At 37.7% G+C, this 20,113-nt stretch overlaps 1 protein-coding gene across 1 annotated transcript in view; it reads right to left on the reverse strand.

Annotated features, from left to right (window-relative positions):
• RASAL3 (RAS protein activator like 3) overlaps nt 1–20,113 on the reverse strand; it is a 78,994-nt gene that overhangs the window by 11,721 nt on the left and 47,160 nt on the right. Inside the window, exons 13-14 of the mRNA XM_058171759.1 lie at nt 16,146–16,347; nt 14,768–14,871 (exon numbers count right to left, since the gene is read on the reverse strand). Of these exons, the coding sequence (XP_058027742.1) occupies nt 14,768–14,871; nt 16,146–16,347 (306 nt within the window). The remainder of the gene's footprint in view (nt 1–14,767; nt 14,872–16,145; nt 16,348–20,113) is intronic.

Consider the following 20,113-nt stretch of genomic DNA (forward strand, 5'->3'; position numbering starts at 1 on the left):
TCAAATCCTGTTATTTCCTCTAATTTTTCTTTCTGTTGTCTGGTCATATTTTTTATTATCACTTTTGTTTTATTCTGATTTACCTTAAACCCTGACATCTTTTCATATCGATCAATTATTTCCAACAGAGATACACTTGAATTTATAGGATTTGTTAGAGTAATCACCAAGACATCTGCAAAGGCTCTCAGTTTATATTCATGTTGTCTAACTTTAATTCCCTCTGTCTCCTTTGAGTCTCATATTTTATCCAATAGTGGCTCCAGAGTTAAAATAAACAATAATGGTGATAAAGGACATCCCTGTCTTGTTCCTTTCGCAATCTTAAAAGCTTCTGTTAAATTACCATTAATTATTATCTGGGCTGTTTGCTCTCCATAAATCACTCTAATTATTCTTACAAAACCATCTCCAAATTGCATTTTATCTATTAATTTAAATAAAAAATCCCAATGCAATCGATCAAAAGCTTTCTCTGCCTCCAAAAAGAAAAATGCTGTTGGAATAATTTTTTTCTTTTCTAAATATTCCAATAAATTTACAATCTGCCTAACATTATTCCTCATGTGTCTCCCTTTTATAAATCCCGATTGATCAGTATGAATTCTTCATTATAAAACTAACATTAATCTGTTCGCTATTATTTTAACAAAAAGCTTATAGTCATTATTTAAAAGTGAAATTGACCTGTAATTCCCAGGTTTAGAACAATCCTGTTCCTCTTTTGGTATCAGTGAAATAAAAGAAGTTCTCCATGAAGGGGGAATTCCCCCTCCTAATTGTATCTGATTAAATAATTCCTTAAGTGGACCTAGCATCTCATCCTGTAAGTTTCTATAATAACTTGCTGTAAGCCCATCCGTACCAGGAGTTTTCCCCATTTTTAATTGTTTAATTACCAAAATAATTTCTTCATAATTATAAATAATTTCTTTCTTATAGGCCAATTCAATTCTTCCCTTTGTTTTAAAGTTAAGCTTTTAACCTTATAATCTTTCAAATAATTATCAATATCCATATTCAATATTTTATCTTTAGCATATAAATTTGTATAGTATTCCAAGAAAGCTTTTTTAATTTTATCCTGTTGATATCTCTCTTTACCTTTATATTCTATTTTTTCTATAATGCGTTGTTTTTGTTTTTTCCTTAAAATATATGCTAACCACCTGCCAGGCCTATTTGCATTACAAAAGGTATTATGTTTGGCATATTGTATATTTGTTGCCACCTGGTCAGCCATTATCATATTAAATTGACTCTGTAATATCTTTATTGCATCTTTAAGGTTTTGATCATACGGATTATGTATTAATAATTGTTGTTTCTTATGAATTTCCTCTTCTAGATACCTACGCTGTCTTTGTTGCTTATTCCTCTGTCTATTATTAATATATATTAATATACCTCTCATAAAAGCCTTACTGGTATCCCAATCCATTTCTATCGATGTTCCCTTATTCAAATTATAATCAAAAAATTCTTTCATCTGCTTTTTACATTGATTTACATTATCCTGATATCTAAACAAATTTTCATTTAATCTCCATGTTCTACTGCCTTCTTTTTCGTATTGCAATTCCATCCAAACTGGGCTATGATCAGATAAACATCTTGAGAATATCTTGATTTTCTTTACCCTAGAAAGCAAATCATTAGAAGTTAATATAAAATCAATACATGAAAAAGATTGATGCCTATCAGAGAAAAAAGTATAGTCTCTTTCCTCCAAGTTCCGCAATCTCCATACATCTCTCAACTCAAAATCTTCTATCATCTCAAAAAAGGATTTAGGGAGCTTTGCATGTGCAGGTATCTTCTTAGAAGAAATTCTCTTGTCCTTTTGTGTATCTATTACTCCATTCCAATCTCCTAATATAATATACGATCTATAATCCCATAGAATCAACTTATCATACAAATTCTGTAGTATTTTTCTTGTTGCTGATTAGGTGCATATATACCAAGCAGAAGAATCTTTTTTGTTTCTAATGTAAGTTCAATAGCAATATATCTTCCATGAGTATCTGCCTCTATTAATTTAGCTGGTATATCCTTTCTTAAATATACCACTATGCCATTTTTCTTATCCAAAGCTGAAGCAGCAAAATGTTTACCTAATTTTGAGTTTATTAAGTATTTTTGATCTGATAGTTTAATATGTGTCTCTTGTAAAAAAAATCACATCATTTTTAAATTGTTTCAAATAATGAAATATTTTTCTTCTTTTCTGAGCTGAATTCAAACCATTGACATTCCAAATCAAAATTTTATTTGCCATTACTGGCCTCCTGAAGCTTTTGAACAATCAGCTGAAGATCCTCCTCCCGTATCTTCGGCCTTGCTTCTCCCACCACTTCTGTAGGAAAATCCTGACCTTTGCTTTGAATTTGTTGCTCCTTTTCTTTATGCTTGAGGGCTCCCCTCGTCACTCTTTGTTCTTGTGGTTGTTCCTCAGATGCTAACATCACTGGGGTCACCTCAGCTTCCACACTCATTTGATTCTCTTGAATTCTTTTTTCTATTACTTCTATTTCAACTTTCAACACAGTAGAAAGAAAATCTTTGGCCTTAAGCACAGTATCAATACGATATCTTCTTCCTTGATAATACACTGTCAGACCAACTGGTACCTCCCATCTAAATTGAATCTGGTACTTTTTAAGTTCTTGTGTAAAAAATATAAAGTCTTTCCTATCCCTTAGCATCTTGGGAGGAATCTCTTTCAAAACCTTCAACTCCTGTTCTCCTATTTTCAACTTTTTCTGGTATGCAACTTGCAAGATCTAATTTCTCATTGTTCTTTTCACGAAGTAAACCACAATGTCTCTAGGAAGTTTCTTCTGCCTAGCAATCCAGGAATTAACTCTGTATATTTTATCAATTTGATAAGCAACCTCTTGTGGATCAGAGTCAGTAAATTCAGCCAATGCTTGTGATAAAATTTTCTTTAAATCTTCACCTTTTTCCTCCTGTAATCCCCTAATTCTCAGAGCTCCTTCCATCATCCTATACTGCATCACCACCACTTGATCTTCATTTTTGTCCAATTTTAATTGCATTCCTCCCATTTTATTTTCTAATTGCTGGTTTGACTGGGCAAGTTCTTGCACCTCCTCCTCCAGCCCCTCCAGTCTTTTTGCCAAACCTTGAAAAGCCATCAAAATATTTTCTCTTATTTTTTTATTATTCTCTTTTATTTCTTCTCCTATTTTCTCATTATTTTCCATCATCTCCTTAAACATCTCTTCAAACATTTTCCCTTGCTCCTTAAGCATATCTTCCAAAGCTACTTCAGATCCTCTTCTGCCAGCAGTCTTAGATGGTTTAGTAGCCATTTAAATTTTTTAAGTCACAAAATTTAACTTTAAAACTTTTCTTTTCCCCTTTGAGTATAGGAGAGCTCAATTCGTTACAATCCACAAATAGCGTTTCTTAGTTATGCAGCCAGCTTCCACTTCCACTTCCTCTCAGACGCCATTTTAAACAGTCAATTAAAGCAAGAAAAAAAAAGTTTCTCTTTTTAAAGGGTAGAAGTCAGGAAGTCAAAAATACTTGCAGTCCAGTAATTGTTCACTCGCTCTCGTTCCGTCTGCACATCCACAAAGAAAATCAATTAGGCAGAGGTGGACACTTTCTTCTTTTCCTGCATCTGCAGGAGCGCGCTGAGTTCGGAGCTCGGCGGGATTCAGTGGGACTCAACCCTCCAGGGCTCCGCTTCACAAAGCCAAGCCCCTGGGGAGATCTACCACTCTCCCACCGCTCTAGTCTCTCCCTTTCTCCCAGGGAGAGAGCTTGAAGCCGGCAAACAGCTGATTTTCACTGTTTCACCGGCTTTTACGAAGTTTCAGCACGGAGTGCGTTGTTTAGGCGCCTGTTGAGGAAAGTGGCACCACCGGAAGTCCGACACTCTCAAACTATTTATTAAATCTGCACTACTATTAATCTTCTCATCGTTCCCATCATCCATCTCCTTCCACTTATGACTGTAACTTTGTTGCTTGTATCCTTACGACTTATACTGATATTGTTTCCTGATTGCTTATTTGTAGCCTATGAGTATCATTAAGTGTCATATCATTAAGTGTTAAATTTCTACCTACGACTATCATTAAGTGTTGTAAGTGTTGTACCTTGATGAAGGTATCTTTTCTTTTATGTACACTGAGAGCATATGCACCAAGACAAATTCCTTGTGTGTCCAATCACACTTGGCCAATAAAAAATTCTATTCTCTTGACAGGAGTCTCTTGCATTGCTTCGGAGTGGCCAAGGCACATGATTGCTCACTGATAATAAGTGGATCCTCTTTCCAATTTGTTTTAGTTTTCTTGTTCAAAAAGTTTTTATTGGTCAAAAAAGGTTTATACAAATACATATCAGGTATGGTAAATTTTCATTTTTCTTATGCAAGATAAGAATTTTGCTCAAATTTTTAACACATACAACAGCCATATGGCAAGCAGGTGACACGAAGTAGCTAAGTTTACAAATCTTACATACATAATAAAGACGGGCCAAGAATAACCAGAATATCATACAAAAGAGAATAAGGAAAACCAACACAATACCAAATATCTTTATCACTTCCTAGTTTTGGATCTCAGAACTCTGGGTTCAGCCTGACCCAACTCCAGGGCCGCAACAGCGGCAGCCGCCTCCGCCCCATGGTCTATAACCTCCCCTTCTTCAATTCCTGGGTCATCTAATTCCAGGAGGGCTTTGTGTTCCTCCACGTAGGCCGTAGCCTCCGCAATTGTACTAATTTTTTTCGTAATGCCCTCCCGGAAAATCATCAATCCCTCTGGCATCAGCCATCTGAAGCCTACTCCCTTCTGGTACAATTTGCTTGACAAAAAGTAATATTTCTTTCTCATTTCACGTACCTGTCTGGGAATCTGCCTCAGAATGGCTATCTCCCTGCCCCTATAAGTCAGTGCCCCACTCCTATGTTTTCTAAGAATTTCATCTCTCGTCTCTCTTCTCACAAATTTGACATGAACCTCTCTGGGAACTGCATGCGTGCGTGCATATTGTGAATTAACTCTATAAACTCGATCCACATCCCAATTCATGAAATCAACACCTCTCCCAAGAAATTCTCCCAATTTGTTTTAGTTTTCTCTCATGATAATATGACATAGTAACATGGCACCATTTGTAGAAAGTTAGCACCCACCCCTCTCCTAGAAGAATGAAATATTTTGAGAAATATTAAAAATGAAGAATATATTTCTCTAAATGAAAAATGGAAAAACATGTTTTCTTAGAGGGAGAAAGCAGCCCCACATTCCTTAATAGCCCACTTAAGAAATAAAGAGATAGATAGCTATATTCATAGGCAAAAATTCCCAGCAGCAAGGTCTGAACACAGGCAGAATGGGATTACCCACTCAAGATGTTAATTTGTTAATTTGTCTCTTTAGTTTGGCATTTTGTAGCCCAAATATGCCCACCCACTTTCTGGAGAGCTTAAATGACCTCTCTGCTAAAGGGTTTCACTTTATGAGCAAAAGTAACCTGACTGCTGATAGTCATCCTTGTATTTTAATTATTTTAATTCTTCAATGTGCTCTGGCAATCTGCCTGATTTGTAATTCCGGGTTGTAGGTATTGCTGAGGAAAAGGAAGGTATTCAGACAGAATGGTTTAGGTTTCCATGACCGCTGTGATTCATTGATCTTCAGTGTGTATTTATGGATATATCATTGGTTCAGGTTTTCTTAGGCCTCACAGCCGTGAGAACTTGACTTAACCTTTTTCAGTGCTACATGACAGAAATGATTTATGGTACCCATAGCATTGCATCCTCAAGTTAAGTTTTGCTTTCCCTGAGTTAGGTTTCTAGTTTTGCTTTCCCTGAGTTAGGTTTCTAGTTTTGCTTTCCCTGAGTTAGGTTTCTATTCAGGTGAAATGTATGATTTCTTGTAAAACAGGTGGTATTTTGCTAACACGTATACTCTGACTCTCGCTGATTGGTAACTTTCTATATGCTGCTTGCTTGCTTGCTGTAGTTACCCCTCCCTGTAAAAACTGCTTAATAAAAGGGGACACAACATCACCCCGGGCACTCTTCTTCGTGCTCTCTCATCTTGAAAAACTTCTGGTGTGGTGTCTTTTATTCGACTTCTTTCGTCCTTGCGAGGACCCCCTAAATTGTCTTGGCGAGGGCTGAGACTCGTTCCTGCGGGAACCCAGGACAACATCAACAGGGAACCTTGGACAACAAATACGTGTTGCAGACCAGCTGCGACATGTATTCCCCCATTTCTAATCTAATGACTGGTATTTAGAGCAGCTTTTTGCAAGTAAAGAAGCTTTTTGTATTTTTGTACAGGTAATCCTTGACTTACAACAGTTCATTTAGTGACCATTCAAAGTTACAAGGGCACTGAAAAAAGTGACTTATGACAGTTTTTCACACTTACGACCATTGCAGCATCCCTATGGTCATGAGAGGGCTGGTGAGGCGAAGCACTCCTCGACATAAATGACATTGAGTTGGCCACACCCAGCCAGCCACGCCCAGCCAGCCATACCCACCCAGCCAGGCATTAGGGCAGAGAACTGGTTGTTAAAAAATGTTCAATCCACCACTAAGCCAAGCTGTATGTTCCTGAAAGCCGAATCTTGGAGAAGAGCCATGACTTAAAAACCGCAGGACATGTTGGCTTTGTAAAAATGTTACATTTAATTAAACATCAGTTTGGGTGGCTGTCCCTTTAAAAAGACATTCAAAGTTATGTGGCCAGCTGTCCACTTTGCACTTCAGCTAAGCTATGGCAGGGGAAAACACCAGAACTCCTCCAGTCAGTGGCAGAGCCTAACAGCCCTGGAAGGAAATTTCTTTTTTAAAAAAATAATCTTTAGTCAACCTTTTTTAGTTTTAAAAAACACATTTCTACTTTTACAGCTTTCAATAATTGGTAACAATTCAAATTTCATAATTCCAATTTGTGGCCTATCATTTTATACATTATATACACCTTTAAATACATAATATCTTTTCCTATCCTCTATATTTGTTCTTCTTTAAACTTCAATTTAGTATACTCTTCATATACGTATTTATATTGGCATCCTTCAGTCTCAAAAGACTATGGTATCGTGCTCTGGAAACAGCATCTCGTGTAGCTAAAAAGGCCAATTTGAGAATGGCAATCCCTTCCACACTGAGGGCAGATACATTCTGTCCCCTGCCCAGCCCTCAGATTTCGCTGGTTCCGGGACTGTCGTATACATACGTAAATTTACCCTTTAAACCTGTTTTTTCATAAGTCTATACAATTTTCAAATTAACATACTTTCTATATCATTATGCATTAATTTTACTAATCTAGTTTCTAGCCAGTGATACCACATATTCCAACTTTCGTAATACTCTGTTTCCTCTCTATCTTTTAACTCCATGGTTAATTTATCCATTTCTGCACAATCAAGCACCTGTTTTATTATCATTGCATTTGATGGCATGTTTTCCTGTTTCCAATTCTGGACAAATGTAATTCTTGCTGTTGTTATAATATGAAGTATAGTATATTGAGATCTTTTACTTATATTTCCTTTTATAATACTCAATAAGAACAATTCTGGCTTCATTTCAATTTTTTTTTCTGTAATTTCTTCTAACCATTTTTTGATTTTCTTCCAATATTTCTGGGCTTTCGGGCAAGTCCACCACATGTGGTAGAATGTCCCTTGTTCATGGTTGTATCTCCAACACTTTGATGAGTTATTGGGGTACATTTTGGCCAACCTTACCGGTGGAAAATGCCAACGATAAAACATTTTATAGATGCTCTCCTTATATAATGCCGACATAGTTAATTTATAGTTTGTCTCCCATATTTTTTCCCAGTGTTCCAAATCAATATTATATCCAAAATTGTTGGCCCAGGTTATCATCGTCTCTTTCACTACTTCGTCCTCCATCGTCTCTTTCACTACTTCCTCCTCCATTTTAAATTTTAAAAGACAGTTATAAATTTTAGATATCATTTTTTTCCTCTGTTCCTAATAATATTTTGTCCAATTCTTGATGTTCTCTTTGAAAACCATAATTTTGTACGTCTTTTTTATACCTTGTTTGAAATTGCAAGTAAAGCCACCAATCTATTTCTAGTCCTTGAGATTTTAAGTCTTGGTTGGAGTTTAATACTCATTGTCTATACAATAATTCATTATATGTTACCACCTTATTCTTATCTAACATGCTGGGGTATATCATGGGTTATATCATGGGTTATCATGGTTGATAACCACCTCGGGATTTTTGTATAATGATTTCTCTTTATTTTTCCCCAGACATCTAGTAATGCGTCTCTTACCTGACGTCTCTGAAAGTGCATACGGGATTTATTCTTCCCCTCCCAGATGAACACATGCCAGCCAAGCTGTAAATCATGGCCTTTTCTATTGTTAATATTCTTATTTTTAAGCGTTATCCATTCCTCAAGCCATGTTACAGCTGCTGCTTGATGGTAAAGTTCCCAATCTGGAAGTCCGAATCCTCCCTTGTTTCTACTATCTTGTAAGAGTTTAAGTTTTATATGAGCTTTCTTCCCTAACCAAATAAATTTTAGGATTGTTTTATTTAATTCTACAGAGAAATTTTTCCTCGGTTTTATTGGCACTGAATAGAATTTTAGGTAAAATATTCATCTTTATTGTTACAATTCTTCCAATTAATAACTGTAATTTCACCCAAATTTCCAAATCATTTTGTATTTGTTGTAATAATTTTGTGTAATTGTCTCCTTTTATCGAGGAACATTTTGCTGTCAACCAGACTCCGAGATATTTTACTTTCTTTACTGTTTGAATTCCTAATTTCCCTTCTAATTTCTCATTCTGATTGTGTGAGATTTTTTGTTAGTATCTTTGTCTTCTCCTTGTTTATCCTGCTACCTTACGAAAATCCTCTATTTCCTGCATTAATACAGTTCCTGTTTCTAGCAGTTCTTCTATAAAAAAGACCATGTTATCTGCAAGCACCTGCATTTTATATTCTTCTTTTTTGATTCTTAGTCCTTTTATTTCCTGTTTCTGTCTAATCTGTGTTAATAATACTTCTAGTAACAAGATAAAGTAAGGGAGATAGTGGACATCCTTGTCTAACCCTTTTTTATATTAATTTTCTCTGTTAAGTCCCCCTTTACTATTATTTTAGCAATTTGATCCAGTGGTCGGTTTCAAATTTTTTTACTACCGGTTCTGTGGGTGTGGCATGGCTTGGTGGGTATGGCAAGGGAAGGATACTGTAAAATCTCCATTCCCACCCCACTCCAGGGGAAAATCCCCATTTCTCCCAATCAGCTGGGAATTGGGAGGCAGAGAATAGATGGGGGCAGGGTCAGTCAGAATTTTTACTACCAGTTCTCTGAACTACTCAAAATTTCTGCTACCGGTTCTCCAGAATGTTGGTTTTTATGGCAAGTGAAATGCCAGGACAATCACACACATTACATATTTATATGTAAACAGTTAAAAAAAGGGATTAAAGAGAGGATGCTGCTTTCCTCAAAATCAAATTCCCTGGAGAAATGAGATCCAGAAGAGCTGGATACATCCAAGTCCTCCCTAATTCAGTCAAGAGAAGTTTCACTTTGTTACTGAATAAGCTAGGATCATGGCTTTATTTTAGCCTGAGCAAAACTACAAGAGAGAACTCAGCAGTAACTTCTACTGAAAAGAAAGGGAATGCTTCCAATCATTCAGTGCAACTTCAAGGTTGTTGCAGCTGCTGAGTGTGCAAAGAGGAAGTAGCAGAAAAATCTGAACTAACAAGGCTCGTACAGCTAAGCACATCAATGATGTAACATGACTTTTGTTTCTTTATTTGAGCTGGGCAAATTAAGAGATGATGTCAGTCTTACCAGGTTGTTCAGACAAGAATCGTGCCAGAAGTATTAACTCCAACTTTATTGTAAGGTTATATTAACAGACTCTTGCAAGTCTGAAAATACGTATCTTCCTCCCTCTCTATTCCAAGAAATTAGGGAGGTCCCTTCTGAAATGTCTGCTGTGCTCCCAGTCCTTTTGCAGGGTCAGCTGCCTCTTTCCAAAATGCCTCTGCACTTTGCACTACTTATTCTGTGCGACTTTTGGGGAAAGTGCAGAGAAGAACATCTAGGACAGGGATGTCAAGCTGGTGGCCTATGGGCTGGATGCATCACGCGCAGGTCACGCCCACCCCAGCTCCGTGAATGGGACAAACATCATGTCATAGCAACATGATGCTGCAAGTTTGACACTCGTAATCTAGGATGATTAAAGGCCTGGAGACTAAAACATAGCAGTGTTTGTTTTCATTTAGCCGGGGAATTTAAATCATTGATGTTAAGTGATAACAACTTAATTCCTTCTTCCAAAATACTGTTTGTCGGAAGATTTTGGTCCTTTCCTTGCTCTCGTCTCCCTTTGTGATCTTGTCCTGGCTCCTTCCCTTTCATAACACTCCATTTCTCTCCTTTCTCTTATGTCTTATTTGGATTTTTTCTCTTCTGAAATTTGATCTTCTTGACTTTTATTGTCTATTTCCTCTCTACTATCTTGTTCTTCTTCTCCAACTATATAATAGTCATAGAACTCTTGTGGCTTGTCCAGGGTATCTATTCGGAATTCTTGTCTTGACATGTAATTAACATACCCTCTGGTATGAGCCATCTGTATAGTACTTGGTATTTAACGAGTTGTGAAGATAGAAAATGATAATTCCTTCTTTGTTCCCTTACTCTTCTTGGTACTTGCTTCAAAGTTAGAATTTCTTTATCCTTGTAGATTAATGGTTCATCTCTTGTCTTACTGTAAACCTCATCTCTAATTGTTTTTCTTGTAAATCTTATATGAACTTCCCTGGGTAGTTTGTGGTGACGTGTGTAATTGGTATGGATCCTGTATGCTTCATCTATATCATTTAGAACTTTTTGCACATTTTTCTGCAGTGGATTAGCTAGTAGTTCTGCCAACAGATTTGGGAGATCTTCCTCCTTGCTTTCTACTATATTTTGAAATCTAAGGAAAAATGCTGATTTCTCCAATTCCAAGTGTGTTATCGCCTCTTCCAGATTTCAATTTATCACCAACATTTTCGCTTCCCTCTCCTCTAATTTCTTCTCTGTTTGTTCCATTTTAACTTCCATTGTCTTTATCTTCTGTTCGTTTCTAGCTATCGTCTCCTGTATTGTACCAATTTTGTCATCTAATTTGTGGTTATCTCCTTTTACCTCTCCCATTTAGCTCTTTATTTCTTCATGGTTTCTTGTGATTGTTTCCTGTGTCTTCATCATTGTTTCTTGAATCATCATCAGCATTGATTGCATATTTTGCAGATTCAATGAAGAACCTGATTTCTCACTGTCCAGCATGCTTTCCACTGAGCATTGTCCTGATAGGGAGGCTGTTGTTGTTGCTGTTTTTTCCATATTTTCGTGATCGTTGTCATCATACTTGTCATTTTTAAAAAATGTTTCCAGAATACCATATAGTAGTTACACTTATTTAATATGATTCCACTCCTCTTATCTCCGTCACTGATCTAATTTCTCATTCTTAATCTATTTATTCTAATTTATTCTAGAGAGATAAATGGAGATAATTTGAATATAAAGATATTCTACAAACATAATTACCTTGAATATTATAAAGTATAGGGTTTTTAATAGACTAGGGGATCAAAATTTAAATATAGCAAGAAGATATCTATAATTCTATGATTGGATTATTAGTTTCTAAACATAGTGATATGTGGCTAAATTCATCTATTTCTACACAATTTATTATGGATATTTATCAAATATATTTAGAATTTCCTTAATTTAATTTTTTATATTGCATACATAAAACTATTATATATATATATACTAGTAAATATATATAAATATAAATATGACAATACAATAGAATGAAAATAAAATAAAATTAAAATAAATCCAATAATATGAAAATTGTATCGATTAGTATGTGGATAAATATAAATATTTGGATATAAATATAAATATCAAGTATATATAGCCACTATTCACTTAGCTTCATTCTAGATTTACTGTTAATAAAAACAGTCTGTTTTCAATTTGTGTTTTATTTGTAAAAAATGTTCTTCTAAAGTTCCTAGTATGTACAGTTTCCACAGAAAAGGTCCACCTCTATTAATATCCAATTTGGTGTGTGTCTCTTTAAATCCAAGATGTCTCCTTTCTATTTAGCTCAGTCACTGTTATTTCTTCAGCCAGCTTTCTCCTTCCAGACCTTGTATTTTATCCCAATCCTGATCCAGACTTATCATTCTATCATTAAACTCTTCACAAAATGCCCAGTCAGAGCTTTTCTTTCACACCTTCCATGCAATCAATCTCTATCACTATCATTCATTGCCTTGTCTCTGCTCCCACTGCCAAATTGCCGCTTCTCTGCCTTCTTGGACACTCACTCAGCAGTTAATGCAATTTACATCAATGTAATCAGATCGTCATGCCTCCAGATCTGCCATGCAGGCAGATTTCTTTCATGTCTGATCTGAGGGCTTCCTCTTGTTATTTTGGGAGATCACACCTCTCATCACCAATTCTGAGGTATCCCCTCTGTACTGCTGCTCCCTCCAAAAACCAACTTCGCCCTAGGCACTTCAAAAAACATGGAAAATCGGGCAAGCAAGACGGAGCCTGTTTGCTTGCTCCACACTGGCATGATGTCATCGCCGGAAGTCGGAAGGAGATTTCTATAGTCTTCAAAGTAGAACTACCAGAAAGCTTGGGAAATACTTTGGGAAATAATCTGGGTCAGGGTTAGGGTTTTCCTTAGAGAACATTGATTTGTTCTCTAAACAAATGCAATTTGTGCCCTGCCAAAAAATTCCTCCGCCCACACCTTAGCTAACTTGTTCATTTACCACATCTATAGGCTGCACAGCGCTCTACAATAGATAATTTCTGACTGTGGAGTGCAATTAACTTCCAGATTCTGCCAAGCATTTTTAAAACTTCTTGAGATATCCCAAGGCCTTAGTTCCAGTCATCATCTGGAAATGAATGGAGGGTATGAACGTACAAATTGGGTTTTAGAATAATACCTGAGTGCAGTGGTGCACTCAGCCAGTTCACACCACTTCGGGAGAACTGATTGTTAACATTCTGAGCAGTTTAGTGAACTGGTTGTTGGAAGAAATCATTAGGGTAGAGAACCGGTTGTTGAATTATTTGACTCCCACCACTGCCTGAGTGATTATATAAATTACCAGCAGGATAATCAGACAGATTTCCTCCCATTCGCTGAAGTGGCCTATAATAACTCTGTATATAGCAGCATCGGGTTTACCCCTTTCAAGGTGGCTATGGGGCAGGACTTTGTGCTCATGCCTGAGCTGTCCCTGGACACACACACACACACACACACACACACACACACACACACACACACATTTTGTTAAAGGACTGGGCTGCCCAGCTGAAGAATTCCTGGCTGGTGCTCAGAAAACCATTGGAAGAGGCAAGAGGCAAAAAATATGCCTAACTCTAACCCAAAGCCCAAAGACTTTAAAATAGGGAACCAAGTCTACCTTGCCACAAAATACCTGCAGTCCAGACAGCCTTCTAAAAAACTGGGATCTAAATATGTTGACACATTCCCCATCAACAGGATCATCAATCCAGTCACAGTTGAACTTGAACTGCTGAAATCCCTTAGGCACATTCACCCAATTTTCCATTGTAGTATACTAAAATCGGAAAATCTGTCCCCCTCTGTGCCCGATAAGCCACTCATGATTGAGGTGGAACAATGTTTTGAAATTAAGGACGTTTAAATTCTCATAAATACTGAGGAAAACTCGAGCATCTGGTTATGTGGAAAGATTTTTCTCCCTCTGAAACTGAATGGGTTAAACAGGTTAAAGCAGTCAAATTCCTCAAAGGCTTCCATAATCAATATCCTGATAAACCAAAATAGCTTACTTATCTAACTGTACACCTACCTTGTTTCTCTTACTATCTGTTGTGTCTTTTCATTTGTTTTACAGGACTGATGTACTTGTCAAGGGGGGCAGCACCTTCAGCTTGGTACCTTGTTGGCATTCTGCCATCAATCGAGGAAGGGAGGTGGGAACAAATGGGCAAAAATGCTGTATACCTTTATGATGGGAAATTGGGAGGGGGAATTGACAGTTGAGGAAGAAAAGAGCATTTTGGAATCAGATTCGTGCTGGGATTTTCAAGGCTGTTTACCCTGAGAGTGGAATTTCACCACCCCAAACACCTCAGTGTTTCCCAGAACATCTTGGCAGTTTGGTTATACATGGATGGACCATGGGGGAAGGGCTAGGGAGGAGCAAAGAATTAGTTCTGTATGGGGTGTATGGGAACTTCAGATTCTGCTTGACTTTACTGCAATCAGCATCTCTTAATAAAAGTGCCTTTTGAGGTCAACCAAATGGAGTCAAAAGTTTTATTTCCCTAGGAGATCAAACTGGGGCAGGTCTGACAGATGTTAGACAAGTACTTTGAGGAGTGAATTTGCCTTCTTTCAAGTTGCCAAACACGTTACAGATATTACATATCTACAACACATTTCTGATTAAAAAAAACAGGCTACCTTTGAATACAACTCTAGTGAATTGTGTGTGTGTGTGTGTGTGTGTTTGAAAGGTAGTAACCAAAAGTAAGCAGTTGAAGGAGGCTAAAAGGCACCCCTTCCTCAAAGGGATAAAAAGAGGTGAAAAACATTCCTTGTCAACCCCCAAGGACCACACATCACTATTGGTGCTGCCATTCGTTACCTTTCCTCCATGTGAGGCCCAAGAAGAATGGAGACAGGCACAGGGGTTCCCTCTTGGATAGCCTGGAGGATTGCTGGCAGGGGCTGCAGTTTCTCCTGGGTTTGCTTGTAAGTAGAAGAGTAGAAAGGCTTTACATAAAGAACTTGGCCAGACTGATCGTAGAAATTGCTTTCAGTCTGGCCAAAGTTTGATCTATTTTCTATCAGTTGCATTTATACACTTACACCTATATATACTTATTTCTTATACTGTATATTTAAATTCACACATACAAACTTGAGCATACTTTAAAAAGTATGTCATGTCTTGGACAATTTGCTTGCAGAATGGCTTCTCTCCCTCCCTCCCTTGCAAATTTTATTGCAGAGCCCCTCTTGTCACAGTTGATTTCAACAGCAAATGAATCTCTTTCCTACTCAGATGAAGAAGAACCATATTTTGCAGTCTACCAGTTGCTATAAAAGTGGCTGGAAGACTATCAACTGTTCATTTAAAAAAAAAAAACATGAAAAAATCTTAGAAGGCCTAACAAAGTCAGCATCACTGAAGAGGGCAGTTGAGGAGAGTTATCCACATCTACCCATCTTCCTCTCTTCAAGAACCACATTTGGGTAGGAGAGAAATGGAATTCCTGGAACAGTCCCAAAGCTACAGAGAAGACTTCTTGTAGGGGCTCATTTTCAGTTTACTCTCAGTTTGCATGACATGGCTGGCTGGTTGGTTAGTTTAGGTCCTAGGGCTGCTGACCTGGTGTATTCCCAATATAATGTTGGGCTTTCTGTTTTCCCTTCCTTTGATCTCATTTGCAATTGCAATTAGTTTATGGAGTTAAATTTTTGGTGTGCAGCACGCAGACAACAAGGGCTCAAACCAATCCCAGAAGACTTTGATTTGAGACAATAGTTGGTGGCTTGAGCCCTAAATTTTAACATCTGTTTCTGTCTTTTTATTTGAAAGATTTTATTAACTTTCACTATGAGATAAGAAAAACAAAAAACAAAAACAAAAATTAGAGAACAGAAAAAAAGAGAAATGCAAAGAAAAATTGCTAGTGATTTCTGACTTTTCTCAATGCAGTAAAATACAAATAAATTGCAAGCTCAACCCTTTGCTTTGCATTTCATGATATTTTAAACAATTTCTATAATAACAAAAATCACCAAAACTTAAAATCAAAGTTTCATTTTTTCAATTTCAAGTAAAAAGTCCACAGACGTACCTGTTTATGTGTTGTTTCCACATATGAACAGGTCCAACCATTGTGGATGTGATGCAAAAAAGCTTGTGTGGCCTCTTGCCACTAGAAAGCAGGCTAGTTTATCATAAGAATTCCCACCCACCTACCCCCACTCCCACCCCACTCAAGAGTAGCTGATACCTGTTCCAGAGTGGAGAAGATGCTGCAGAGCAGGGAGTGAAGGATGGACAATTCCAGGGCCAGGTCAATTGAGTCATTATAGGCACTCAATGCTATGGTACTACCAGGGCTTGAAACGCAGCTGAGAAATGATTTCATGGTATACCAGTTGTGTTCAAGAAACTCATTCATGAAACTCATATAGGCTTCCTTTTCCCCAAACCTACAGGAAATGAAATACCATGTCACTGTAATGGAGAGAAGAATGGCTGGACCCTGTAGATCCATCCCTTTTGCCACTGGTACTGCTGCCCAGATGGAGGACTTATAATTCCTGCTGAGACAATCCATTTAATCTTCTGAACTGGGAAAGTCAGTGGATTCCCCTGTCCCTCAGGCTGCCAATGCAGTGCAACTGGCTAATAAATAAATTCCTTGTGTGTCCAATCACACTTGGCCAATAAAAAATTCTATTCTATTCTATTCTAATATACAGCTGCTCAGCTCTTGCCTTCTGGTCCAATAATTGCACCATGAGATCTTCCCTGCTCTTTCAGCTTGACTCCTGCCTTTTATGGAGCAGATGGTTCCTTGCAGCATAGATGCCAATGGAAAATATCCTATATAGTTAGTGTCAGGGTTCCTGTCAAAAAAGAAAATTGTCTTCCAAAACTGACAATTAGGTTTGAGAGCCCAGAGTCAGACTTAAATACCATAATAATATTTGAAGGACTTGGATACAGGTAAGGTTTTATAGAAAGTCTCATAGGCATCTAGGTTTTCTCTCATTTTCCAAGGCATTACGATGGTCTTGGAACTGGGCTGAGTTTGGTTCCCAGTCCTGCCATAGAGTCATTGTCTAAACAACTTTTCTCTGTGTACTTAATCAGCAAAGTAAGTTTAAACAATAACCCAGTTCAGGGTTTTTGAAGCTGTGCTTCGCAGAATCAGGGTTCCATGGAGGTGGGGTGGGGAATTCCATTCAAACACAGTCAGGGCATCTATACAACAAATGTCTGATCATAATGAATATGAATCACTGGGATCTGATGGATTACATCCCAGAGTTCTGAAGGAGCTGGCAGATGTCATCTAGAACCACTGTACCACATCTTTCAAAAATATTGGAACACTGGGGAACTACCAGAGGACTGAAAAAGAGCTGATGTGGTTCCCATTTTCAAAAAAAAAAAAAAAAAAAGGGGGGGGGGAACCAGATCCAGGAAACTACAGACCAATCAGCCTAACATCAATACCTGGGAAGATACTGGAAAAGATAATAAAAAAACCAGACCTGCCAACATCTAGAAATGAGTAAAGTAATAACTAGAAGTTAGCATGTGTTTGTTAAAAATAGATCATGCCAAACCATTCTTATTTCATTCATCAACATCGTGACTAAATTAGTAGACAAGCAAAATACTGTGGACATAATATACTTGGCCTTCAGCAAGGCATTTGACAAAATAGACTATAACCTACTTCTTGGTAAGCTAGAAAAAGTGGGATAGAGTGGATAGCATCACCACAAGATGGACTTGTAACTGGCTGACAAACCATACTCAATGAGTAGTCCTTAATAGGTCTACGTCTACATCGAGGGAAGTAAGCAGTGGGGTACCACAAGGTTCGGTCTTAGGCCCAGTATTCTTTAATATCTTCATAAATGATTTAATTGAGGGAATAGAAGGGGAACTTACCAAATTTGTGGATGATACTAAGCTGGCAGGAATAGCCAACACTCTAGATCAAGGCTGTCACTCCTGGCCCACAGGCTGGATGTGTCACACACTGGCCACACCCATGCCCAGTTTAGTAAAGGGGAAAAAAGTCCCAATACATCACATGACGCCACCATGATGACATGAGTTTGACACCCCTGCTCTAGATGATAGGCTCAAGATCCAGATAGATCTTGACAGATTTAAACACTGGGCCCTATCTAAAAAATGAAATTCAGTGTAGAGAAAAGTAAAGTCTTACACTTAGGCAAGAAAAATCAAAAGTACACATATAGACTGGGTGAAATCAGGCTTAACTGTGAAAGGGATCTTGGAATCTTAGACAACCAATTAAATATGAGCCAGCAGTATGTGGCGGCACTCGAAAAAGCCAATGCGATCCTAAGATACATTAGCAGAGGGATACAATCAAGACCAAGTAAGGTACTAATACCACTCTATAAAGCCTTAAGACCACACCTATAATACTGCATGCAGTTTTGGTCAAAACAAGAGCAACCAAGATGATTAGGGGACTGGAGGCTAAAACATATGATGAATGGTTGCAAGAAATCGGCATGGCTAGTCTAGTGAAGAGAAGGATCAGGAGAGACCTGATATCAGTGTTCTAATATTTGAGGGGATGCCACAGAGAGGAGGGGGTCAATCTATTTTCCAAAGCACCCAAAGGCCAGACAAGGAATAATGGATGGAAACTGATCAAGGAGAGATTCAACCTAGAAATGAGGAGGAACTTTCTGATAGTGAGAACAATCAATCAATGGAACAGCTTGTCTTCAAAAATTGTGGGAACTTCATCACTGGAAGCTTTCAAGAAGAGACTGGACTGCCAGTTGTCAGAAATGGTATAGGGTCTCCTGCTTGAGCAGGGGATTGGATTAGATGACCTACAAGGTCCATTCCAACTCTGTTGTTCTGTTCTGTTCTGTACTGTACTGTACTGTTCCCTTCCCTTCCCTTCCAATCCCTTCCATTCTATTGGAAACACAGAACTCGTTCTCACTCTCTCTCACACACACAAATACACACAAACCACAGGCATTATTTTTTGGATGAGGCGTTCTAGGATTTAAAAAAAAAAAAGTTTCTGTGACTGAAAACATTTGAACCCCTCTTCCCGACCTAGTTCCTCATAAGGCCACTATAAGCCTAAGAAGAACCCAGCTAGATTAAACAAACATCCCAGCTATTCAGCACATCTTTAATGTTGTCCTGTGCCAACCAGAAGTTGATGGGAAACCTCCAAAGCAAGACATAAATGTAATAGATCTGTTTTCTACCCTACAACTGTAAATGTAACAGGTGCTCTACAATTGTATAGATTTAAAAGACAGCAGAGAAACTCATGGACAATGGAGGCCAATAATGGCTATCTATTTGAATCACCTGGAAGAAAAAATATCATTATGACTGCAATTCCAATTCAGTCATATGGAGCTAGGTACACTTTAACATACAGTTGTGTAGTTGTGCAAAGATTCAGGTAATCAGATTTAGATTATTATGCATTATATCATTACTAACATGTGGAAGATCTCAAAATCCTGACTGCCAATTCATTGAAAGGAGAAACAAATAGAGGACTATAATTCTTGTAATTATTTTCCCTACATCCCCACTTTAGTAATATAGCAATAGCACTTATGTACCACTTCATAGTGCTTTTACATAGTGCCCCCAACAGTCTGGGTCCTCATTTTACCCACCTCAGAAGGATGGAAGGCTGAGTCAACCTTGAGCCTGGTGACATTTGAACCGCTGAACTGCAGCTAGCAATCAGCTGAAGTAGCCTGCAGTACTGCACTCTAACCACTACACCACCTCAGCTCTTAAAAAGTGTTTTTTTGACATCTTGGACTCATATTAGTTATTAGTTTTTTTTAAAAAAATGTATTTTGTTATCTTATGCATTAAGTTAAACAATAATTGTATTTTTTGCTTTTGCATAGTTCCATAATTGGAAAGTCTGTTGCTTCCAGATGCCTTTTCAAAATCTGCTCTGCCTTCTGTACCTTCTGCATGTGCTCACAGAAGCACATAATGACATTGCTCTGATGATTAATGCACTCTTTTTCATGGGACAGGCTAGACTCATAGAATCAAAAAACTGGAAGGGACTTGAAGATCTTTTAGTCCAACCCCATGCCCAGGGCAGAAGACATTTTTCCATCGTGGCTGTCCAATCTTTTTTTGAAGCTCTAGTTTGTACCTGATGTCAAGTTTCTAGAATTCTGAACCAGGGATGTA

This window comes from Ahaetulla prasina, chromosome 2 (assembly GCF_028640845.1).
Source record: "Ahaetulla prasina isolate Xishuangbanna chromosome 2, ASM2864084v1, whole genome shotgun sequence".
Classification (NCBI taxonomy): domain Eukaryota; kingdom Metazoa; phylum Chordata; class Lepidosauria; order Squamata; family Colubridae; genus Ahaetulla; species Ahaetulla prasina.